This window comes from Eulemur rufifrons, chromosome 18 (genome assembly GCF_041146395.1).
Source record: "Eulemur rufifrons isolate Redbay chromosome 18, OSU_ERuf_1, whole genome shotgun sequence".
Lineage (NCBI taxonomy): Eukaryota > Metazoa > Chordata > Mammalia > Primates > Lemuridae > Eulemur > Eulemur rufifrons.
In genome coordinates, this window is record NC_091000.1 from 20699590 (window position 1) to 20725005 (window position 25416).

The window sequence follows — 25416 nt, forward strand, 5'->3', positions numbered from 1 at the left end:
AACTTGTCAATATCGTGATACTTCATCACTGATATCCTAAGAAAATGCATCATCTAACAAAATCAACACAGATTTCTTAATACCATCTAAAATCTAGTCAATAGTTATATTTTTCTCAATTGTGCTCAAGACATGACCTTAAAATTATAAAACATAGCGAGGTATGGTGGCATGAACCTGTAGTCCCATCTAGTCAGGAGGGTGAGGCAGGAGGATTGCTTGAGCCCAGTAGTTTGAGGCTGTAGGGTACAATAATTGGGCCTGTGGATAGCCACTGCACTCCAGCCTGGGCAACACAATGAGACCCCCATCTTTAAAAAAGAAATTTATTAAAACTTGTGTATAGGAAAATTAAGACACTTTTTTCCTTTTGTTCCATTGTTTCTCAGATATGTCATTTTAAAGTTTTATTTTAAAAATAATGGATACTCATAATTAAACATTCTTTCTTATTAAATATTGAGTATATAAGAAAAAATATGTAAAGTTGTAAAGAACAAAAATGTAATGAACACTGGAAACTTACCACCCTGTTTAAGAAATGCATGTTACTATTATCTTTAAATTTCCCTCTGTGCCTTCTGTAATTTCGTTGTATTTGTCTACCTTTTCAGAAAAAATGAATTTGAATGTTTTGGAGTTTTCCATATTTTGAAATTACTGTGCATTGACATTCCTTGGCAGGAATTTTTTTTGTCTAATTTTCTTAGATTTATGCATGTTGGTTGTATTGCTGTAATTCATTCTCCACCTCTACCCCCACTCCCAAATGGATATTTGACTATTTGATAAAATCTGTTCTATTTGTGGACATTTGGATTGTTTCTAGCTTTTTTGATATTAAAATACTACCAGAAACATTTTAATGCATATTTTCTAGTACACAAGTACAAGACGCTCTCTAGGGTAATTTTTTTCAGATGGTAAAATATAATCCATGAGTGGGTTAAGAAATCAGTATATTGGGTCATAATCAGGTTTTAAAAATGATAGAGTGCTTCACATAGTAAATTTTTTATGATGCATGTTTAAATTATGAAAATTTTTATAAATATACTGTGTTATGATGTAAGACTTACTTTAGAGTGAGGCAGAGATGTTTGAAAAAGACTGTCTTAAGATAAGCATTAAGGATAGAATTACAAAATCTGGGGCAATGTTCTCAGTGGGGTTGAATTTTTTCCCCCTAGGGGACATTCTACATTGTCTGGAGATACTACTGCTTCTCACAGCTGGGGGATTAGGTGGGTGGTTAGTGGATGCTACTTGGCATCTGGTGGGTAGAGGTCATGGATAATGCTAAACATCCTATATAGTACACAGGACAGTCCCCCCACACCAGAGTCTAAAGTGCTAATGGTGAGAAACCTTGTCTCTATGATTTGCATGTCTTCATATTTATTAGATTATTCCAAAATGATTTTCAAAGTGGATGTACCTGTTTTCACTCTCACTAACAGTACACAAAATGTACCTTTCTTTCCAACATTTGATATTACAGACTTTAAAATGTTTGTTATACTTGGGTAGATTGAAGACTTTCATTGTCTTAATTTGCATTTCTCATGGCCAGTGAGGCTAAGCACCATTTTCTATATTTATTGGCCGTTTGCATTTCTTCATTTGCTCTACTTGTCTTTTAGGTGTTTTTCTTATTGAGTGCTTTTGTGTGTGTGTTCATGTGCGTGTTTTGTGCATGAGAAAAATAGTATGACTCCTTACATGTATTGTAGATATGATTTCTATATTTTGCTTCAGGTATCTTCTCCTAATTTGTTTTGTGTTTTCATTTCCTTTTTTTCTTTAAAAGAATTGTCGTTTACTAAAATAGAGCCATCCTTTCCTTGAACATTTTGCAAAAAGTATTTTTTAGGGGTTTTATATAGTGCAAACTCAGCCTTGGAACTTCTTGAATCTTTAATAGTACAATCTTGGCAAAGGATCTCTTTATCTTTCTAATATGTTATTTTACTTGTTAGAATGTCTTCTTTTTATGCTAATACTTTTTGGGCCCTGTTTTGTTCTAGAGACATTTCTGAGAAGTTCCTATTGAATCTCTTTTTTTTTTTTTTTTTTTTTTTTTTTTTTTGAGACAGAGTCTCACTTTGTTGCCCGGGCTAGAGTGAGTGCCATGGCGTCAGCCTAGCTCACAGCAACCTCAAACTCCTGGGCTCAAGCTATCCTACTGCCTCAGCCTCCCGAGTAGCTGGGACTACAGGCACGTGCCACCATGCCCGGCTAATTTTTTCTATATATATTTTAGTTGTCCATATAATTTCTTTCTATTTTTAGTAGAGATGGGGTCTCGCTCTTGCTCAGGCTGGTCTCGAACTCCTGACCTCGAGCGAGCCACCCGCCTCAGCCTCCCAGAGTGCTAGGATTACAGGCGTGAGCCACCGTGCCCGGCCTGAATCTCTTAAGTTCAAACACATCTGAAGACTTCCTGGCTACTATCAATTAGTTACAAAGTGGGGGAGGGTGGTTACTATGCTTTCATAAAAATAATCCTGTTATTTTACTTGGAAATTGGAATATATAAAAATATTTTTATTTTTAAAAGGTTGGAGGAGAGATAGAGAAAAGAGAGATGATCAAGATGAAGTTTCCAGTGTGAGAAGCGAGGGTGGTAATATCCAAGCTTCCTTTAGAGGCCGAGGAAGAGGCCGAGGACGGGGAAGAGGACGAGGCAGAGGAAATCCTCGATGTATGACATGATTTTTTTTGTTTTGTTAAGTTAGATGAACTTTGAAAAAAGTGAGCAAGCTCTGTTAGTTTTTCATATTGTCCTATATTATGTTTTAACTAATTTTTTGGTCTGTCAGTAAAGATGGTTTTAGGTTTGTTATTCCTTGATGTACTTCACTTTGGATTTTTCTTTATTTGTAGTAACTATTTTTTAATTTGTGATCACCTTTCTTTCTCTTTATTCACATCAAGTGAACTTTGATTATTCATATGGTTATCGAGAACATGGTGAAAGGACGGACCAACCATTTCAAACAGAACTTAATACCAGTATGATGTATTACTATGATGATGGTACAGGCGTACAGGTGTATCCTGTGGAAGAAGCATTGCTTAAAGAGTATATTAAGCGTCAAATGTAAGTGGATGTCAGACGTAAGCAGATGGGATAGTAAAATCTGTAGCAATATCAAACTTTAATGTCATTGAGAGTGAATATGTTATAATGCATTTTCTAAGCTATTTATTAGTAAAAGTTGGAGAATGTTAATATTTGTTATTTTTTTAGGAAACATGAGCAAAATAGGTTAAGTATTTTTAAAAAATTTATATTTGGTTTATATTTATAGAAGTCTACTTTCTTTACTGTTTAGGTATTTTTCTCCTTAAAGGACATTAGTTAAAATGTCATTGCATAATATGAGTATATCTAGTAGATATAAGAATATAAAACTTCTATATATATTTGAAATTGAACAAGTGAAACTTGGCTCATTATTTGCAAATAGATATCTATGTTAAAATTTACAAATAAACATAAATGACAAATGGTAGTAGATATCTTTTGACTTTCTTCTTAGCAATTGTCTTCTGAATTCTAAGTTTGGTGTTTATTTTTTAAGTTTATTCTTTGTGACACATATTAAAGGGGACTACCTAATCTTTTACTTCAGACTTCTTACTCTAGTTTTCGTAGTAGTTGCTTTCTGGGTACTGAATGGGAAGTCAGGAGAGTATTAGTTCTATTGTCTTTAAGAAAGAAATAAACCCTGTGCATTTTAGTACTTTATATAGGGTATTTGCATATTTATATAGTGGTAAGAAAGAAATGTTCCCAAGTGATTTGCATAACCAATTTGCTAAAATTTGAATTTTTTTTCCTATCCTTACAAAGTGAAGGAAAAGGGCTATTTTTGAAAGGGCATAAGCATTTTCAAAACGTCTATCTTTATTTAAGAAAGAAAATGGACCCTACTCTGTTACTAGAAAATAATTTCTTCATCAGCTTCTGCCAGGCGCTTCATGGTAGATTTGATTGGCTTACGATGCGGAACAACTTGTTTATTTTGTTCTTGCTTCTTTTGTTACAGTTGATGCAAACACTGAAGAAAAGGGCCTTTTTATGGGCAGAAAGTGCCTGGCATGTGGCTGTCAACTTCATACCACTATTCCTGTCTTTTTTGTAACTCTTGCTGCCAGGTCCCTTCTGAGACCTGACAATGGACATGCAACTCCATGTCAGGAAAATCGGCCTCCATTGTGTTCATTCAAGTGAGGGAGGAGCAGAGCTACTTCAGTGTTGACAAAATTTTCTGATCATGCAGTGTAGAATCCAGAGCTTCTAAGGTAGGACATGGTAATGTCCCCTAGGACACTGAGCAAAATGTCAGAAATGGCATTGGTCATGCCTCCTTTTTTTTTTTTTTTTTTTTTTTGTTGTTGTTGTTGTTGTTGTTGTTATTGCTTTAGCATTAGGGTTTTTGGCAAATGCTAGTAGAGCACCAGGTTTAAAGATGGCTTGTTTTTGTTATCATGCTTTGATTAGTGGAGATTTGGCTTTGAGGCATGTTTTTGATTTTGTATTACTGGGTTTCTAATATATAGATAGGCTGATTGATTAGGATTTTGATTTTTCTTTTTAAGAAGTCGCTTAAAGTTTTGTTACTTTTGTGGAAAAATGATGCTAAATGTATTTCAAAGTGAGAGGCTTAAATGCATTCAGAACAGTTGAGTTCTTTTTTCAAAATCATTTTTAGTGAAAATTTGTTTTTGATGACAGAATATTAAAATTTTAAGATCTTGATTATTTCTAGCTGGGACAATCTCTCTTGGTATTCAGATTTAGAAATTGGTATGTTTCCAGCCCTTTGGAAGTTTTAAAATATGTATACACTAGGTAATAGGGTGATTTAGGAATTTATTTAGATACTGTGGTTTTTACAAAGTACTACATTAAAAAGGCAGCTCATCATTGATCCAGGGAAGTTTGTATCTCACATCAAAGAACTTGTGACTAACTCAAATGTCTTACTGTCTGAAATTTTAGAATTTCAACATGTGTGTTGTGGGCTTACCACATGCCTGACACTACAAATAGGGCTTTTGAGGTGTAACAACAATCAGTTCTTTCTTCAAGACGTACATTATTTTCTTCAGTGTTTAAGAAGAGTAAATGATTTTCTAGTGTTAGTAATCTCTGAAGAAGCTTTGCGTTCTGATAGTCAGAAATAACAGACTATAAAGAAAAATTTGAATGTTTATATTCTTAAAATCAGGTCATTTTTTTTCCCCCCACCAGCAAAACGTAGCTCAAAACCAGTTTTCAGTTATAGGTGCCTAATTTTTTCAAAGTTAGAATTTGGCCTAATACTTAAAGGGTATCTTTAGTTACTAAATTTTACACCCAAAAATATGAGCTGGTTTGCTTTCTTGTAACTTTCCACTCATCTTTGAAAACTTTCTCTGTGATTTGGAAATGCTGTAGGATTATTAAACTGTAGGTCATACCATCCTTGATGTCATGTATTCTTTTGTTTTTTCCTACATTTTCCCCTATTTGTGTGGTTCTGTCTCTTTAAAATCCCATTATCATTTTTCTATGTGGAGGCTATAATAGACATTCATTTCTCAAAGGCTATTAAATGTATTCTGTATGTTTTGTATCTTGGGATTTGTAGTTACTGATCATGCTGACAGTTTATCCATTTACATTTCTCTTTGAAAAAATTTAAGTGGGTCTGTACTTTTCTAGAAAAAATAAGATATCTAAGCCTTTTCTGTATTCTGCCATGTACCTCATAGTGTCATTGATATTCAGGTTTATTCTGTTCATTCTTAATATCTTATAGCATGTTCATCAAAAAGGAGAAGAACTTGAATCATTCAAAAATATAATTGTGTTCCTGCACATGTGCCCATGTGTTCACTAAGGTTTTAACTAAGCATTGTGCTGGTTACCATGTCAGTACTTTGTCAGTTTGGAAAACAAACTGTACCTTATATAAATTTGATAAAGAATACTTCTGGTATACCATTCTTCACAATGATTAGGAAAAAGTTGGAAGGCACTAAGCTGACATGTGTTTAGCTTTGTTATTTAGTGTTTAAATGAAGCAAGTAGGAGTGGCTTGGTAGTGAAAATTTTTGCTTAATTGACTCCTTTTTTAAAAATCAATTATTGAACTATTTTAAAGTAAAATGAGCTGCTTAATTCTTTATACTTAGTGAAGCTGATCTAAATGAAAGTCAATATTAGGGTTTTTTTTTGAAATAATGAGTATTTCATATTTTTTTTACTGTATAAGAGAAATTATAATTCAGTAGGGTTTTTTGCTGTTGTTTTTTACATTTACCCTGTCTATGTTGTATTAGACCTATATGATATCATTAACAAAATTAAAATTTTTCATAGCAGTTGATGTGTAAGCAATAGACATGTTTATTTCTTATTGAATAAATGGATCAAATTTATATTATTTCTCTTTTTAGTGAATATTACTTCAGTATAGAAAACTTGGAACGGGACTTCTTTCTTCGGAGAAAGATGGATGAACAGGGTTTCTTGCCTATTTCCCTGATTGCTGGTTTTCACCGTGTTCAGGCTCTCACTACAAACCTTAATCTCATCTTAGAGGTAATTATTAAATTTCTATTATAAACAGCAAAACAAATATAACTAACAGATTAACCCAGGTACCAAATTATATTTTACAGCAACATGTCTCATTATGTGCCTACCATCTTCAGCTAGATAAACTACAGTATATTCCTTGGAGTCTGGGTAAAGGGGTTCCATTTCTATGCCTGTTGGGATATACACTGGCTCAGGATGAGGAGTCCTATAGTTCTAGAGGCTAGGATGTCCAAGGTTGAGGAGGCATATCTGGTGAGAACCTTCTTGCTGGTGAGGACTCTGAAGAATCCCAAGGTGCAGGGTGGTTCCCATGGTGAGGGAACTGAATATGTTAATGGGCTCCATTTAAAAAACAATCTGTATTTTTCCCTCAATTTTCCTGTGAATCTAAAACTTCTCTTAAAAACAAAGTATTACAAAAAATTAAAAGAAAAAAGCAAAAATAGACAGTCTGTAACTGCCTAAGGCTCAAACAGCATCTCGTGGTTCTTCTCTATTTTGTAAAACTTAAATAAATGTCTAACACTGGAAACCCATCAAATAATTGCTAATGGTGTTACCACCTGTTTTAAACCTGATCCTTCAAACTTGAATCTTTTTGAGCATTCTTGGTCCTTTAAATTTGTTCAGATTGTGTAAAATAGCATGTATTCCCATTTATTAAAATTTTGAGAATTTCTCACGTGCTACAGAACAGCTAATTTAAAAGTCTTTCCGTTTGTCATTTTACTGCTTTCATTAAATCTCTAGTCCTTTTTCTAGAAATGCTTTCAACATTTTTGGTTTTCTTTCTGTTTGCTACATATATAATCAAATTTATCCTGTATAGCCAGTTCATTTCCCTACACACAGCCCTTAGCAACTGCTGATCTGCTTTATGTCCCTATAATTTTGATTTATCGAGAATATCATATAAATAAATCTTAGAGGTTGTAATCTTTTTTTCTGATTTCTTTCACTTAGCACAGTGCTTTTGGAATTCATCTATTTTGTTGCATGTGGCAGTAGTTCTTTCATATTGATGGCTAGTACTCCATAATAAGATGTAGTTTATCCATTCACTTGTTGATGGGCATTCAGATTGTTTTCAGTTTTTGGAGATTATGAGTAAAGCATAGAAGTCTCTGTGTAGGCATATGTTTTTATTTCTGTTGGTTAAGTATCCAGGCTTGTGATCGCTAGAAAGTATAATAAGTATATATTTATCTTTATGAGAAACTGCCAACCTTTTGTTCAAACAGGCTTTACAATTTTGCATTTCCACCATTATGTGTGAAACTTGTTATTCCACAGCCTCATTAGCACTTGACATTGTCAGTTTATTGAGTAACAGATGTATAGTAGTTTCCCATTGTGGTTTTAATTTGCATTTTCCTAGCAACTAATGCTGTTGAGCATCTTTTCATGGTCACCTGTATACCTTATTTGTTCAAATGTCTGCTCAAATCTTTTGTCCATTTCTTCATTGAAGTGTTTTTTAAAAAATTAATTATAAGAGTTCTCTATTCTGGATACAAGTGTTTTATGTGTATTTTACAAATATTTTTCCCCAGTCTTTGTCTTGTCTTTTCATTTTCTTAAGAGGCTTCTTTGAATAGCAAGTTTTTGAACACATGCGTGCTTCCTGTTTTAAAAACCAGCAATAGGGGCCGGGCGCGGTGGCTCACGCCTATAATCCTAGCACTCTGGGAGGTCGAGGCTGGTGGATCGCTCGAGATCAGGAGTTCGACACCAGCCTGAGCAAGAGCGAGACCCCGTCGCTACTAAAAATAGAAAGAAATTATCTGGCCAACTAAAATATGTATAGAAAAAATTAGCCGGGCATGGCGGCACATGCCTGTAGTCCCAGCTACTCGGGAGGCTGAGGTGGTAGGATCGCTTAAGCCCAGGAGTTTGAGGTTGCTGTGAGCTAGGCTGACGCCACGGCACTCACTCTAGCCAGGGCAACAAAGCGAGACTCTGTCTCAAAAAAAAAAAAAAAAACCAGCAATAGGAAAATCCAGGTTTTCAAAACAACATGAAATAATGATTTTTTGATATGTGATTAATAATGCTTTATGAAAATAATTATTTCAAGCAATGTCATTATTGCATTTGTTTATTTATAGGTAACTATTTTTCTTTTATTTCAAAATATTAAGGGGGTACAAATGTTTTAGGTTACGTGGATCGTTTTTGTAATGCTTGAGTCCTGGCTATAGGTGTGCCCATCACCCAAATAGTGTTCATTGTACCCATTAGGTAGGTTTTTGCTCCTTCCCTCTGCCTCCCCCATGCCCCTGCCATTGATTTCCACTGAGTTTTACTTCCCTCTGTGCACATGTGTGCTCATCAGTTAGCTCCAGTTTAATAGTGAGTACATGTGGTGTTTGTCCATTCTTGAGATACTTCATTTAGGAGAATGATCTCCAGTTCCATCCAGATTATTCCAAAAGGTATTAATTCATCTTTTTTTAATGGCTGAGTGGTACTCCATGGTATACGTATACTACATTTTATTAATCCACGCATGAATTGATGGGCACTTGGGTTAAGTCCACATCTTTGCAATTGTAAATTGTGCTGCAATAAACATTCGCGTACCAGGTGTCTTTCTGATGAAAAGTCATCTTTTCCTTTGGGTAGATACCCGATAGTGCGATTGCTGGATCGAATGGTAGGTCTACTTTTAGTTCTCTGAGGAATCTCCATACTGTTTTCTGTAGAAGTTGTACTGATTTGCAGTCCAACTGCAACAGTGTATTAAGCGTTCCTTTCTCTCTGCATCCATACCAGCATCCATGCCAGCAAGTCTGTTGTTTTTCGACTTTTTAATAACTGGGGTAAGGTGATATCTCATTGTGGTTTTAATTTGCATTTCCCTGATGATTAGTGACATTGAGCATTTTTTCATACGTTTCTTGGCCATTTGTCTGTTTTCTTTTGAGAAGCTTCTGTTCATGTTTTGCCATTTTTTTTTCTATTTTTTTCTACTTTTTTTTTCTATTTTTTTTTCTATTTTTTTTTCTATTATTTTATATCATCTTATTGTTATGGGGGATACAGAATTGCAAGTTACATACGTTGCCCATGTACCGCCTTTCCCCCCAAGTCAGAGCTCCAGGTGTGTCCGTTCCCCAAGTAGTGTGCGTTGCACCCATCATGTAGGTATATATCCCTCCCTTCCCCACCCCCCCTTCCCGAGTCAGCACCTTCAAGCATTACCATTCCCCAAACGGTGCGCAATGCACTCATTGTGTAGGCATACCCCCATCCCCTCCCCCACCCCCCACCTCAGTCTGATATCCCTTGGTGTCGTTCCCAGATGTGTATTTAGGTGATGTTCAGGGAAACCAATTTTCTGGTGAGTACATGTGATGCTTGTTTTTCCATTCTTGGGATACTTCACTTAATAGAATGGGTTCCAACTCTCTCCAGGAGAACCATAGAGATGTCGTATCTTCATTATTCCTTATAGCTGAGTAATATTCCATGGTATACATATACCACAGCTTACTAATCCAATCATGTATTGATGGGCATTTGGGTTGTTTCCACATCTTTGCTATTGTGAATTGTGCTTGTTTTGCCATTTTTTAATAGGGTTTTTGTTTTCTTGCTGATTTGGTTGAATTCTTTGTAAATTCTGGATATTAGCCCTTTATCAGACACGTAGCTTGCAAATATTTTCTCCCATTCTGTAGGTTGTCTCTTTGCTCTTTTGATTAGTTTCTTAGCTGCACAGAAGCTTTTTAGTTTAATCAAACTCCATTTATTAATTTTTGTTGTTGCCATTGGGTTCCTGGTCAAAAATTATGGAATGCTTCATGAATGTGCATGACATCCTTGTGCAGGGGCCATGTTAATCTTCTCTGTATCATTCCATTTTTAGTATATGTGCTGCCGAAGGAAGCACTACGGATAACTATTTACATAAGTTTCTAGTTTCTATACCGTAATCTAAAAACAACTTTTTTCTGCAAGGTTTATTCTTGGGTCAAAATATGACCATTATTAATAGTAGAATGAGGGTTTCTTTCTTTTCTTTTTTTTTTTTTTTTCTGGAAATGGAGTCTTGCTGTGTCACCCTGGGTAGAGTGTAATGGCGCCATCACAGCTCACTACAACCTCAAACTCTTGGGCTCAAGCGATCCTCCTACCTCAACTTCCCAAGTAGCTGGAACTAATAGGCATATGGCATGACACCCGGCTAATTTTTCTATTTTTAGTTAGAGACAGGATCTCGCTCTTGCTCAGGCTGGTCTCAAACTCCTGAGCTCAAGCAATCCTCCCGCCTCAGCCCACCAGAGTGCTAGGACTACATGCATGAGCCACTGTGCCCAGTCAGAATGAGTTTATTAACTGCTGCCAGCATGCTGTAGCAAAAATCCAACTCAGCTGTCATTTTCTATGAAGTTGTCACCAGTTTTTCCCAGTCTCTCTGCATTTGTAGGAATCTGGTTGTAATTGCATTATTGTATGCTTCCTTTGTCTGTTTGTAGTCCTTTTAAGTTCTTAAGCACAATTTTGAGATCACTGATTATCTGCTTCCAAACCTTTAGCAGTAAGGAATGATTTTTAGAAGGAAGTTTTGGGTTACAATGCTATTGTAGTTAGCGTTGATATATATATAGTAGCTGATGATATGGTAAGAAATAGTACCTTGTGAAAAGCAGAAACACATAAGCAATAGCAATTTAGAACAGCAGAAGTCTGCATTCACATAACATTATTCACCTACCATTTGTAATAGTGGGAAAGTTATCTTTTTTTCTAATAAGAAGGTAAGGCTTCATTAGGCTTTGCAATGTAAATATCAAGATCATGGACCTCAGAACATGTCGCTTGTAGCTCTGTGACCTTGGGCAGTGTGTCCTGAGAGAGTAATACATACTTCCTAGGGTTGTCATGGGGATGAACTGTGGTAATGACAGTATCTGGCACATATACTAAGCTCTGAATAAGCATTTGCTATTATTGTTAGCCTTCAAGGATATTTTCCTATTGATTACTGCTTTTATCTTCATTCATTTCATTTCTGTCAGCTTCTTCCCACATGCATTTGAATGTACTCAAGTCTTTTCTTTCTTGAAAAAACTGTTAAGAGGAGTAAAATACTTCAGCTGAGACTCATCTCTGTCCTGGTTGAGTATATCTACACAGCCAAACTTGTTGAATCTGTTTCCTCCGTCCCATTTATTTTCTTTCAGCTTACTGCATTCTTGATTTCTTACCCATAACTGAAAGTTATGTGTCTTCCTTTTGTTAGATCCAGTTGATCCTAGTCCTGTAGCTTACCAGTTGTGTAACTGTGCAAGTTATTAATATTTAACCTCTTCATGCTTCAATTTTCTTGTTAAAGTAGGGCAAATAATACTTAGGCTATAATAGAGAAGGAGCATTTAGGGGAGTAATTAATATAATACTGGCCTTAGAAAGAACTATCCCTGCTACTGTTATCTCAAACCTTATTTTCTAAATGGACTGAAATTGTGGTTTCTCAGAATTTGTGCTTCTTTCTTTTTATCTATAGGTCTCTGCACATGCATGTCGTTCTCTAGCAGGCACTAAAGATACAACATCTGTACAATGCTGTGTTCCAGCATTGGTAGTTATTCATAATAATAGGTCTATATCATTAGGAGAAGGATCAAAACTAATAGATAAAACCTCATGTATGGAAAAATATTCTTTTTTTTTTTTTTTTTTTTTTGAGACAGAGTCTCACTTTGTTGCCCAGGCTAGAGTGAGTGCCGTGGCGTCAGCCTAGCTCACAGCAACCTCAAACTCCTGAGCTCAAGGGATCCTCCTGTCTCAGCCTCCTGAGTAGCTGGGACTACAGGCATGCACCACCATGCCCGGCTAATTTTTTCTATATATATTTTTAGCTGTCCATATAATTTCTTTCTATTTTTAGTAGAGATGGGGTCTCGCTCTTGCTCAGGCTGGTCTCGAACTCCTGAGCTCAAACGATCCGCCCACCTCGGCCTCCCAGAGTGCTAGGATTACAGGCGTGAGCCACCGCGCCCGGCCGGAAAAATATTCTTGTACATAGTAACTCATTGCTTAGGAGACTAGGATTAACAAGGCTTGGTTTACAAGTTTTTCTTTAAATGTTTTTTTTTAAATTGAGGCTTAATTTATACACTGTATATTATAAATCATAAGATTACAGATGATGAATTTTTTCTTATGCATAGACCTGTCCAGCTACCATCCAGATCAAGATATAGAACATTTTCAATACCCAAGCAAGCTCCCTTCTGCACCTTCTAGTCAGTACCACTGCTCTCCCCAAAGATAATTGCATTTCAGAGGTTTCTCAAATGTTTTTGAGCGTCACATAAATGGAGTTATGTGTTATGTACTCTTTTATATCTGTCTTTTTTCCTGACATTATTTCTGTGAGAATTATCCATGTTGTCGGTGTGTAGCAGTTGTTTATTTTCTATTTTAGGGTAGTATTCCATTGAATAAATGTAACACAATTTATTTTTTCGTGCTCCTATTGATAGACATAGTTGGATTTTTTTCCAGTTTGGGTCTGTGATGCTGCTATGAACATATTATTCCACATATTTTCAAGTGGACATAATAACCATTTATTTTCCTGTGCAATTGGTGGGTAACAGGATATATATGCTTGGCTTTTGTAGTTACTGCTAAACATTTTTCTAAAGTATTGAACCAATTAAAACTACCACTGTTAAGAGTTTGACTTGCTCTAAATTCCAGCCAACATTGACAGTCTTTCTTCACAACTGTATTTTGAAAAATTTAAACACATAGGAAAGTTTCAAGTTGTATTTTTGGTTTTTTAGATTCACGCATAGATAGCACACTGTAAAATACAGTGATCTTGGGTATTTGGTATAAGTTTTAAAAAATATTTTTCGAATAAGCCCCAACCCAAGCAAGATATATAGAATATTTCCATTATTCTAAAAACTTCATTCATATGGCCCTTTCCGGCCAATTCTATTTATCTTCTCCAACCACTTTTCTGATTCTGATACCATAAATTAGTTTTGCCTGTTTTTGGCATTTTCGTAAATAGATTTCTTCTGCCTCCGAGTTCTTTTCGTTTCTAAAGTTTTTGAAATTCATCCATGTTTTGCATGATGTGGATGCTGGGCATAGTGTTTGCCACTGGGGTTTCATTGCTTCTTGGTCCTTAGTGGATAAAAAGAGGAAAATATGTCAGGGAAAAATATATGGATACCCTGATTTAAACCCATCACCATAGGATTCTTCCCTTTCTCCATTCCCTATTTCATACTCCCCTCTCAAAGGAGTTCCTTTTAATAGAAATTCTAATCCTAATTTTAAAATAATCTCCAATTATGGAAAATATAACTTGATTAAGTAATGTACAAATATTAAGGGCATACAAATGTAATGTTCTTAAAGTAATACATATATAGCATGTTCTCCAACTAAAATATAGTGTTTTAATTTTTATAAGTTAATAGAAATATAACTATGCATGTTGAGTTCACATATTTATTTTATATTTATCCTAACTTCTAAAAGGTGATTACTCCTGAATTTCTCGTAGAAGTTAAAAAGTTAAAGCTTTTAATTTTAGTTTTTGAGACAGGGTTTTCGCTCTGTCACTTAGAGTGGAATGCAGTGGTACAATCACAGCTCACTGCGACCTCCAACTCCTGGGCTCATGGGGTCCTCCTGACTTAGCCTCCTGAGTAGCTAGGACTACAGGTGTGCGCCACCACACCTGGCTAATTTTTTTTTAAGTTTTTTGTAGAGATAGGTCTTGCTATGTTGCCCAGGCTGGTCTTGAAATCCTGACCTCAAGCGCTCCTCTTGCCTCAGCTTCCCAAAGTGCTGAGATTACAGGCGTGAGTCACCACCCCTGGCTTCGTTTTGAAGAAATTTGGTCTAGTTTCATTTTATCCTTAAGTTATAGCACATTATTTGTGGGAGGTACCATAGCCTAATTGCTAAGACTTTTAGTTGTAACAAATAATGAATGGTTTGAATCCTGGTGTTGTCTCATTAGATCTGTGATATTTTATTAAGTTTATTTCTTTGAGCCTCAGTTTCCTCATCTATAATATAGGGATAATAACTCTCTTATGGGGGTGTTAGGAATTATGTGTGCATATATTATTTATTACTCAATAATGGTAGTTATTTACAATAATAACAAAATGCCTAAATTTTATTTGGTGATATTTTAAGGGAAGACGAAAGGAAATATGAAAGAGAAACAGTTGACAATAAAGCTTAAATGATAGTAAAAGTCACTTCTAGTTGATGTAGTAATCCTTAAATGACTATTCTAATTTTGAAAATATAATCATCTGCAAATTAAGTCAGTGAGAAATCAGGATATTTGTTACATTACAGAGGCAAATGACTTTAAAAATTGTTCTTTGTAAATGGTTAATTTATGAATATTTTTAGAACCATTAACTACAAATCAGTCTGCCAATTTCAGATTTTATAATTTTTAGATTATTAGAAGTATAGAACATGCAATGAAAACTTTTTGAATGAAAGTTCTAATAGCTCAATTTCTATTGATAGGCACTGAAAGATAGCACAGAAGTAGAAATTGTGGATGGGAAAATGAGAAAAAAGATAGAACCAGAAAAATGGCCCATTCCAGGTCCTCCTCCACGTAATGTGCCACAAACGGACTTCTCTCAACTGATTGATTGTCCAGAGTTTGTACCAGGCCAAGCCTTTTATTCACATACAGGTAACAGCTTTTCTTCTAGAACAAACAACATAACAGTAGGGTATTCGGTCCAATTTGTCTATCCTTTTTTTAGTTTATTTACATTTAGTAGGAAAATTTATGATAAATAAATGACTTGATGCTCCAAATTCTATTCATATTGCCTCCCACACAGAGCTATAAGTTAATGCTCTCTTATGTTTCTTGTTCTTAAATTATATGTGTACCTTGTCATTTATGGTGTTTCTACCTATCTTCTTTTAATTTTACTAAATGGCTATAAATACATTATGCCAGTTTTACCCTTGTAAAATTGTATTAGTCTAAAAGTCTTCTACTTAAAAGTGGGCTTCCTTTAATTTTGTTACCAATGTGCTTCAACTTTGTCTTGAAAAGATAAGGTGACCTACATTGTAAAGCAGAATTGGGGTTTTCTTTAATCTGGTTATGTTTAGAATTTCCAAAATCTGCTTTAATGTTAAGATTTTTTTCCTGGATCATTTTTAAGACATTCCCTCTTGGGAAAAAATGTGTGCTTAAACTTTTTTCAGTCAGGGTGATGATCTACTGATGCTCTTGGATGTCATTTGATCGGAATATGCAGTGGAATAGGTGACTCACTGAAATGGCATTATAAATATTGGAACAAATCGTGCTGCAGAAATGAAAGTGACCAGACTGTCTTCTGTGCAAGAATGTCTACTCTAACTCCTTGTGGAGGAGGTTGGGCCAACACTACCATGGAGATAACCACCTTTGCGATGATGATGAGAGACAGACCAGAGGACTGCTATTGTTTTTATAGGAGCTGCCCATTTCTGTGTAATTGGCCTGGGATGCATGGGCTACTTTTATTCACGGTGGGAAAGTTAATTATTATTATTCTGGAAATACTGCAAGAGTTTGTCTTTTTTTTTCCAGGCTTATGTACTTGTGTCCAGATCAATAAAGCAGAAAAGAGAGGATTGAATAGCATTTTCCAGATTGTTAAGTACTTTGCTATTTGATTTGTCCTTCAGTACAGTGTACATTGCATAACTTACATGTTGTCATAATGTTTCCCATGGACTATAAGATTTATTAATGTGGACATGTAAAGGGTAAGAAATTTAAGAAATGAATGAGGATATTTTTTTCTTTCACTCTTCGAAATGTATTTTTGATACATCAATATGGGAGACCTTTCCATCAATAAAGCATTGATGATGGACAGTCTCACAAATATTTTTATTTCATGTTTGTCAGCTCTCTGCTTCTATCCCAGCAAGCAACTTGGACAGGTGTTTTAAAAGTTGAAGAAAACTAATGTTGTTTTAGTTTTTTATTTTAAAGATATAATAGTTGTGATTGTATAAGTTAGATTTATTTATTGTATAAACTTGGGTCCAAGATGATACTTTTTAGCCAGCTTATGAACAGGCATTAAGGTGAACAAAATAGAAAATACCTTTTCTACAGGATAGTTAAGATAGGTCATTCAAGTTGGTAATCCCTACCCATTAACTACTTATGCGTTATTAATAAAATTACAAGAATAAAATCATATCTTGTAGTACATTTTTGTGTGTTTTAATATATACTTAGCTGCATACCCATACATATTACCTGAAACAAGTCAGTGTGTATTCAAATGTCATAAATTTTAGATCCTTTAGATTATACACCAGAAACTAGGTGGTTAATAAATAAAAATTGAATGTACTTAGAATTATACTCATTCACACTAGATCATAGGAATAAATATATAAATCATCTTTTCTCATGAATTCTCAAATTTCTGACCTTAATTCCCTTCTGATAAGAAAGCATAGTTTCCTAAAGTCAGTGGAGATACTACTGTATGTCACCAAAAATTTGAAGTGGAGGCCAGGTGTGGTGGCCTTATGCATATAATCCCAGCACTTTTGGGAGGCCAGGTGGGAGGATTGGTTGAGGCCAGGAGTTTGAGACCAGCCTGGATAACATAGCAAGACCCTGTCTCTGTAAAAAAAATAAAACAATAATAATTAGCTGGGTGTGGTAGCGTGTACCTGTAGTCCCAGTTACTCGGGAAGCTGAGATGGGAGGATTACTTGAGCCCAGGAGTTCAAGGTTGCAGTGAGCTGTGATCATACCACTGCACTCCACCCTGGGTGACAGAGTTAGACCCTGTTTCTTAAAAAAAAATTTAAAGTGGAAACACGGGATAGGAAGCATACACTGTCTTTATATGTACCTTTGGGTAAGAAAATTAGTGAAACTTTTATTCGTATCATTTTAATCTCAAACTAGAAAACCTTAAAATTTAAAAATAACCCTTAATGTATACTTTTTGAGGGATTTGTATGGTAAAATATTTTAATGTAATTGGTCGTCTTCATCAAAGAAATTAAAATTCCTATTTTGTTCCTCTGAAGGTTGAACTTTCTAACATGGGTTGACATTTGCACCGAGCATAAGACCTTTATGCACCACAAAATGTTGATTATGGGCATGGTAAGGTTACTTTTGAAATAGGCATTTTGCAGTGCTGTGGATATGGTACTGCAGTATCAACTCTTAATAGATTTCATTCATCAAAATTGAGAAGTCAGATACCTTACCATCTTGGTTTTTAGTTTTTGGCTTTTAAAAAATGTGTGATAAGAAGATCTAATGGTTATTGAATAAACTGTGGGGACTTCCTTTGAAAACTTGATATGTAGAAATATTCTTGAAAGTGCCACACGTAAAATATGTAATCCTTTTTAAAGAAACTCGATTACCCAGAGCTGTGATTCTCCCAAAGTGGTGGAAAAAGTTATGCTAGGTATGTATACAGTGGTTTATCTTTGGAGGGTCAGCTAGATAATTTTTACTTAATAAAACTAGCAAAGAAAGACAAATTTTCTATGTTCTCACCAATTATAACTGAAGTGTTAAGTATGTATCTAAATTTTTTTTGGTCTAAATTTAATGTCAGATAATCCAAATCGTTTACACTCATTTCGTCTTGAAAGATTAAGGGCTTCCTATTGCCCTTAATTTTTTTTTTTACATATTTGCGGTTTGAAACCTTTTCATTATAAATGAAAATACTGGTGCAGAAAACCATACAGAGCATATGTATAGCTTCATTACTATAAGGTTAACATCTTTAAAAGTCTTGTTCTAAGACTGTTTTAAATTTTCTTTCCCAAATTCTTTGGTGTTTTAATTTTATTCCATTTCTAAGTACATGTGTTGTGAATATAGTGAAACACTTTATGGTAGAAGCATAATTGAAGTTTAAAGAACATTTACAGTTGACTATTTAATAAACTATTAGCTGGGCACGATGGTGCATACCTGTAGTCCCTAGGCCCAACTACTCAGGAGGCTGAGGAAGGAGGATCACTTGAGCCCAGGAATTCGAGGCCAGACTGGATAACATACAGAGTCCTGTCTCTATAAAAACAAAAAGTATTTAGTGGGTACTAAAAGATTAAATTTCTGTATTAAAAATAGTAGCTACTGCTTTTCCTCCAACATGCCAGGAGCTGTTCTAAGCATTTTTTATTTCTTTTTTGAGACAGTCTCACTCTTTCACCCTGGGCTAGAGTGCAGTAGTGTCATCATAGCTCACTGCAACCTCAAACTCCTGGGCTCAAGTGATCCTCTTGCCTCAGCCCCCCAAGTGGCTGGGACTACAGGCATGTACCACCATGCCCGGCTTATTTTTCTATTATTAGTAGAGATGGGGTCTCTTGCTTGACTGGTCTCAAACTCCTGAGCTAAAGCAATCCTCCCGCTTTGGCCTCCCAGAGTGCTAGGATTACAGGCATCAGCTACCACACCCAGCCTTTTCTTACCAATTGTACATGAACTATGCATAGCAATTAATTTTCACAATAGTTGTATAAGGAACTGAGTCAATCCCTAAACAGTTACTGGATAGTGGTTCTTAGTCTACTTTTAAAGTTTTATTCACTATATGAACTATAGATTAGAAAATAGGGTTCTCTGTAGTTAATGTTTTTCCCATTCCCGTAACTTTAGACTATCAGTGTTAAAATCAAATGGTCTAAATCCTGTATTTCACTTTTACTACTTTTGTGAATGAATTGGTGATATATGTACTGTTAATTTAGAAAGTTGTAGAGCAGCAGTTTGCAATAGAAATATGTGAGCCTTATGTATGATTCTAAAAGTTTTAGTAGTCTTAAAGTTGTAAAACAGATGAACTTTTTTTTAAAGGAAGGAGGCTTTTATTCTGCAGTTATCTAGTTACCCTGTGAAAAAAATAGATGAAATTAATTTTAGTATTTTGAATAGATATTTTAATTTAACTCAGTATATCCAAGTGTTACTACAGTATATGCTCAATGTAAAAATTTATGGTACAGTTTTCTAGGGGAGCTGAGTACCAGGTCTTTGAAATCTAATCTGTGTTTTACACTTGTCCTGAGCATGTTTCAAGACTAGCCACGTTTCATGTGCTCAGTAACTGCATATAGCTAGTGCCTACTGTATTGAACAGCACAATTCTAGAGTTTTTTTTGTTATGAAACTATACCTGTTTTGAAAGTAATAAAGTAATCTGGTTGAATCCTGGTTGGATCCATATGTCAGGTAATAAATACTAAAGCCATCTGATTTTAGCATGTAAATAAAAGCAAAATCTTGGAGGAACACTTCTTAAACCCATTCTTGAAATGTGCCTTTCATTTAGTAAATAAAAAGATTGTTGGTGTCAATTTCTTTCAACTTTCTGCATATAACATTCAACTTTGCAATATTTTCAATGAATTGACTTTGAGGGGTAAATGATTAGAATTTTACAGTATACATTTTTTAAAAAATAAATTTTGTGTATATTTGAGGTTTACAACATGTTGCACTATGTATTTTTTAAAAACATCTTTTGTCCAGATCAAGTCCGTATTGCATCTTTTTCTAATTTATTTATATTTTTGTAGAGATGGGGTCTCGCTATGTTGCCCAGGCCAGTCTCAAACTCCTGGGCTCAAGTGATTCTGCCTTGGTCCCCAAAGTGCTGGGATGACAGATGTGAGCTACGACACTCAGCCCCATATTGCATCTTCAGACCTGAAGATGAATGCAACTTAAAACATTTAAATATTCCTTGACTTAAAAAAAAATTTACAAGGGGAACAAATTTGATTTTATAGAGTATATAATTATTTTGATTAAAATTAAGCCTGCAGAAGTGATACTGTAGAGGAAGCCTTTTTAAATTCCAGCTAAACGCTTTAAATGTTATTGCCAGGGCTGCGTACTTTGGTGATGTAACATTCTCTTTACAGTATTCAGTGTTACCAAAGTAGTAATGCATTATGCACTAAGTATAGTGCATTTATTGCATGTAGACAAACCTTGTTAAGCAAAGGAAATGTAAAGGAATAATGGCTACTTTAGATCCTATTAGAACAATGAGAGACTAATTTTACCTTGAATAAAATATGAATTTAGCTTAACTATGGCTTAATAGCAATTGAGATTCCATAATTTCATTATAATTTATAGATTTTAACCTAAGATTTTGCAGAGAACTTGATTCCTAAATAGTTGTACTGTCATAATTAAGAAGTGACTCACATTGATATCCTTGAAGTTTGAATGAATGTGATGGTCTGTGTAAGGATTGGTGACATGCCTTTTATTCAGTAGCTTCACTTTTGAGTAAATCTTAACAAGCTCTCCAGGTTTGAAAATTACTGGGAAGGTTATAATTGAGATTGATTTATTATGTTTTTGTGAAAGGAAAGATCAAGCCCAAGTTAAGGAAAAAATGAAATGTCTTTTATAAGAAAAACCATTATCATTTTAACTGTAGAACTAATTTAAAATTTTAGAGTCTGCCCCAAATTCTCCAAGAATTGGAAGCCCATTGAGCCCAAAGAAAAATAGTGAAACAAGTAATCTTCAAGCAATGTCTAGAGGTTTATCTACTAGTTTGCCTGACTTGGACTCAGAACCTTGGATTGAAGTAAAAAAGAGACATCGTCCAGCCCCAGTGAAATTAAAGGTAAATGAAGTGTGATGTAACCGGGGTGGAATGTAAGGTCAGTCCATTTTCTATTTGTTGGGTAATTATGTAAAATTTGGAAAAGTTTTAAAAATTGTAAAAATTGGTATGTTGTCCTTCAGTAGAAACTTAATGGGTTACTCTATGAGGAAGATAAGTTATACTGTATCAGTTTTTAAAGTTTATCTTTTATTTCTGGACATGATTTAAGAATTTTTGACTTGGTCTTTTTCCATGTGACTAAACCTGAGTAATATTTCAGTTTCAAGAAAGTTGAAAAAAATCTAAATTTTGAAGTTATACTCTTATTTACCAGGTTCTTAGGGCATATATTAGGTTTTATATGTATGTTTAGTTGATTTAATGGACAGCAAGAAAAGAAAAGAGAATTGACTTCTTGGGGGTACACGAGGGAATGAGATGAGTATGGTTATAAAAAGGGCAACAGGCTAGCCTTGTGGCGGAAACTGCTTTGCATTTTTGTCTGGTGGTAGAGGCACAAACTTACATATGTGATAGAATCACTTTGATCTAGATCACAAGTGAGTATAAGTAAAGCTGGGGAAATGTAAGATTGATTTATGTCGATGTCAGTGTCTTGTTTGTGATACTGTACCATAGTTTTGCAAGTTGTTAACATTGGGGGACCAGGATACATGAAATCTACAACTGTATGTGAATATATAATTACCTCAAGAAGTTTACTAAAAATAAACTTGGGAAGAGTGCCACTCAAATGATTCAAATATTGAAAGTAAACTCTATATAAGGAAAAGGTAACTGAAAATATTGGGCCTAGGTGTGGGAAGGATGAAGAATAATATAATTTTGAAGACTTTTATCAGCAGGGCTCTTTATCCCTGAGATCAAACCATGGAGAAAGAAAGCATGAAGGATTTAAGAGTGGTTCTCCACTGGAGAGGACGGGGAATATTGAGATTTTGCCTCCTCGGGGAACATTTGGCAATGTGAAGAAACATTTTTGGTTGTTACAACTGGGAGAGTGCTACTATCGTAGGTCTCTAGTGGGTGGAGGCCAGAGATGCTGGCCATCCTGCAGTGCACAGGACAACCCTCCCTCCCCTCAAACACAACAAAGAATTATCAGATCCAAAAAGTCAAGTAGTGCTGAGTTTGAGAAACCCTGATCAAAGGTAACTTGCTAATTAGCAATGGTAGTTGGACATAGCGTACTTAAGTGTTACCACATGAGGTTTCTTCCCCCTCAGGATGCATCTTAAATGCCTAAAATGCCTGTTTAAAAAACAAGAATTTCAAAAGATCCTAAGTAATTTTTACAATTTTGTCATTGTACACATGGTTAACTAAAGAGGATAGTGTCCTAGAGTCAATGACAAAAATTTGTAACATATCCTTTCTGAGATTTACCTTTTCCCCTCCACATTTAAAATCTTCATATGTCAACATAGCTTTTTCAGTGCTATGTAAAAGAATAATTCATCTTAAAATTGATGTTATCTTCAAATGATGAAATAAAACTTTTGGAAGGGTAAGTATTACAGAAGGATTGTATTGTGAAGGGCTAGAAAATTGATGATGCTGTCTGGTTTTAAAAGTTTAATGAAAGCTGTATAGAGTCTAGGACCTTTTAGTTTTATGGCCAAAGAATGCCGGTACCTCTGAAATTGCGCAGTGTTCTGATGCTACAGAATGAAGATCTCGCCTGGAGGAAACATGGCTCTAGGTTCTGGGGGCCTAGATATTTCAGAGATATCTGGAGGTAGGTTAGTTTACTGACAATGGTGTCAATGTACTTGAAAAAAATTATAATTTTAGAAAACATTCTAAAGTGGGTATAGAAATCTTGGTTTGATATCATTTTTCTGCAGAATTCTAAAAGCATTTTTCTATTGTCTTAGTTTTAGTTTTTCTCTTGTGAAATTCAGTCCCTGCAGATTTTTAGCATCAAGTCCCTTTTTTTTTCTTTCAAGGGTTTTAGGATGTTTTCTTTGTCCTTATTCTTGAAATTTCAAGATGATATGTATGCTTTGGTGTAGGTCTGTTTTTATTTATTGTGCTGAATATTCGTGTCCTTCATTTGGGGGAGACTAATGTTTCCTTTTTTTAACTTTCATCTGATGTTGGACCTCCTTGAATGATCATGTCACTACTGTTCTCTTCTGATACTGTCATTATTTCCTTCAATTTTTTTTGTGTACTGAAATCTTTCTTTTTTGAAATGTTGTTTATTCCTTGATATCTGGTGATTTTGGGTTGATGGTATTAGTAAATTGGTATAGTTTTCTTTTGTGACCTTGTAGATCTGTTCATCTAAAGGACCATTTTGTTAGATGTGAGGTGTGTTTGCACACTCTGGGTAAGTGAAAAGGTCCTGTGGACTTGGACTTCTAGACCTACTCAGAGAATAGGCATACTGTTTCTGGATTTCCACAACAGCTAAACTAAGGAGTACTGTTCTCTGAGAGGTAGAATTTCTTAGTGTATTTCATTCATTGGTGAAATTACCTTTTCTTTTCTGCCCCCCATCTCTGTTCTAGAGGTTCAGAATAATACTAGGATGTGTTTAATCTCTCTGTAGGCCTAACACCTAAAACACGAGCCCTCCCTTGGCAATCTTTTACTTCCTTTAGAAAGCAATTCTTGAACTTTGGTTGGGAGGAGATTTTATAGCTTATCTTCTTAGATAAAGGGATTGGGTTGACTGTTCTGTGTCCTGTAGTTGATTTTCCAAATACCTATTTTTACTGCTGTCCTATAGTCCATTCCTGTTCTTTGTCACTGGCATCTCAAAGCTTTCTAGGACCTTAATGTGGCCAATGGCTTTGCCTCCCCATCAGCCTTTCTTTTTTTTTTGAGACAGTCTCGCTCTGTTGCCGGGGCTAGAGTGCTGTGGCATTGGCCTAACTCACAGCAACCTCAAACTCCTGGGCTCAAGTGATCCTCCTGAGTAGCTGGGACTACAGGCACATGCCACCAAGCCTGGCTAATTTTTTCTATGTTTAGTGGAGAAGGGGGTCTCACTCTTGCTCAGGCTGGTCTCGAACTCCTGACCTCAAGCAATCCTCCCCCTCAGCCGCCCAGAGTGCTAAGATTACTGGTGTGAGCCACTGGGCCCAGCCCCTATCAGCCTTTCTTTATGTCAGTTCTAGGTTGCTATTCCTCTGTTCTTGGTTATTAATACAATCTCATTTACTTTCTGCTTTGTAGAAAGTCATAAAAGTTTCTGATCTTCTAATAGTAATATATGTTTTCAGTGTTGATGTTTACTTATTCTTTTCATTACTGTGTATTATTACACATAAGCATGCACAGATAGTCATCTTCCACCTAAAATCTTCCTCAGAAATTCCAAAAAAATTTTGTGTTTGAAAGAGAGATTTAAATATCGAGTAAAAAGTAAATGTTCTGTCCAGGATTTACTATTATTAGCAGTTTGGTGTTTATTCTCTGAGACTTCTTTCATGCAAATGTGAAGAATATAGTTTTTAAGAGTATATTCAGTGTTTTAAAAAATATATATATTCACAGTGTTTTACAACTTTTTTTTAGCAAAAACATGATAGGCAGCCGTCTATTTACTAGAATGTTAGCTCCAGCAGGGCAGAGTCATTATTAAATTTATTGCTGTTTATCTCTGCCTACAACAGTGCCTGGATTAGTGGAAGCACCCAGAGAATTATCAACTGACTGACTGGATATATAGGTCTACATGAATAGGAATTCTGGCAGGGAGGAATTGTTTTGTACTAGATGTAGGGAAGTATGAACTGAAAGATAAAGCTAGGTCAGAGGATGGCAAGTGAAGGTGACAGCAAGGAGAATTTATTTCCTTGTGCTGGCAGTTTAGGATAAATATTAGAGGGTCTAGGATCTAAAAGTTTAGACTTGTTATGTATGGCAGTAGCTATTTTAAGTTCTATAGGAAGGGTGGAAATTTAAAAATTCAGTGAGTATTAGGGAGAATTTGAAATGAAAACTAGGCCAAATAGAATGGGAATGAGAATGGGGCAGAGGGATTTGCCTAAGAAACTAAGGTATTATCATTGTGAGGTAAAAAAGGGTTCAGACTAGGGAAGATCATTGACTCTGAAAGTCAGAAGATCTTGGTTCTAGTCTTAACTCTGAAATCGTAGGCAAATTTCACATCTCTAGGCCTAGTCCTTTGTT

At 35.2% G+C, this 25416-nt stretch overlaps 1 protein-coding gene and 1 non-coding gene across 6 annotated transcripts in view; one reads left to right on the top strand and one right to left on the bottom strand.

The window, feature by feature from the left end:
* The window catches only part of LARP1B (La ribonucleoprotein 1B), a 103869-nt gene that overhangs the window by 17285 nt on the left and 61168 nt on the right, over positions 1-25416 (top strand). For 2 of the 5 annotated variants that reach the window (XM_069493550.1, XM_069493555.1), the window contains exons 6-10: positions 2561-2704; positions 2938-3103; positions 6454-6598; positions 15128-15302; positions 21095-21267. In XM_069493550.1, coding sequence (XP_069349651.1) covers positions 2561-2704; positions 2938-3103; positions 6454-6598; positions 15128-15302; positions 21095-21267 — 803 coding nt within the window. Of the gene's footprint in view, positions 1-2560; positions 2705-2937; positions 3104-6453; positions 6599-15127; positions 15303-15832; positions 16825-21094; positions 21268-25416 lie in introns of those variants that run through there. The other 3 variants (XM_069493554.1, XM_069493553.1, XM_069493552.1) reach the window with 3 other exon arrangements.
* Positions 10387-10493, bottom strand: LOC138399198 (U6 spliceosomal RNA). The gene has a single exon (XR_011236097.1). It is a non-coding gene; the product is annotated as a U6 spliceosomal RNA (small nuclear RNA).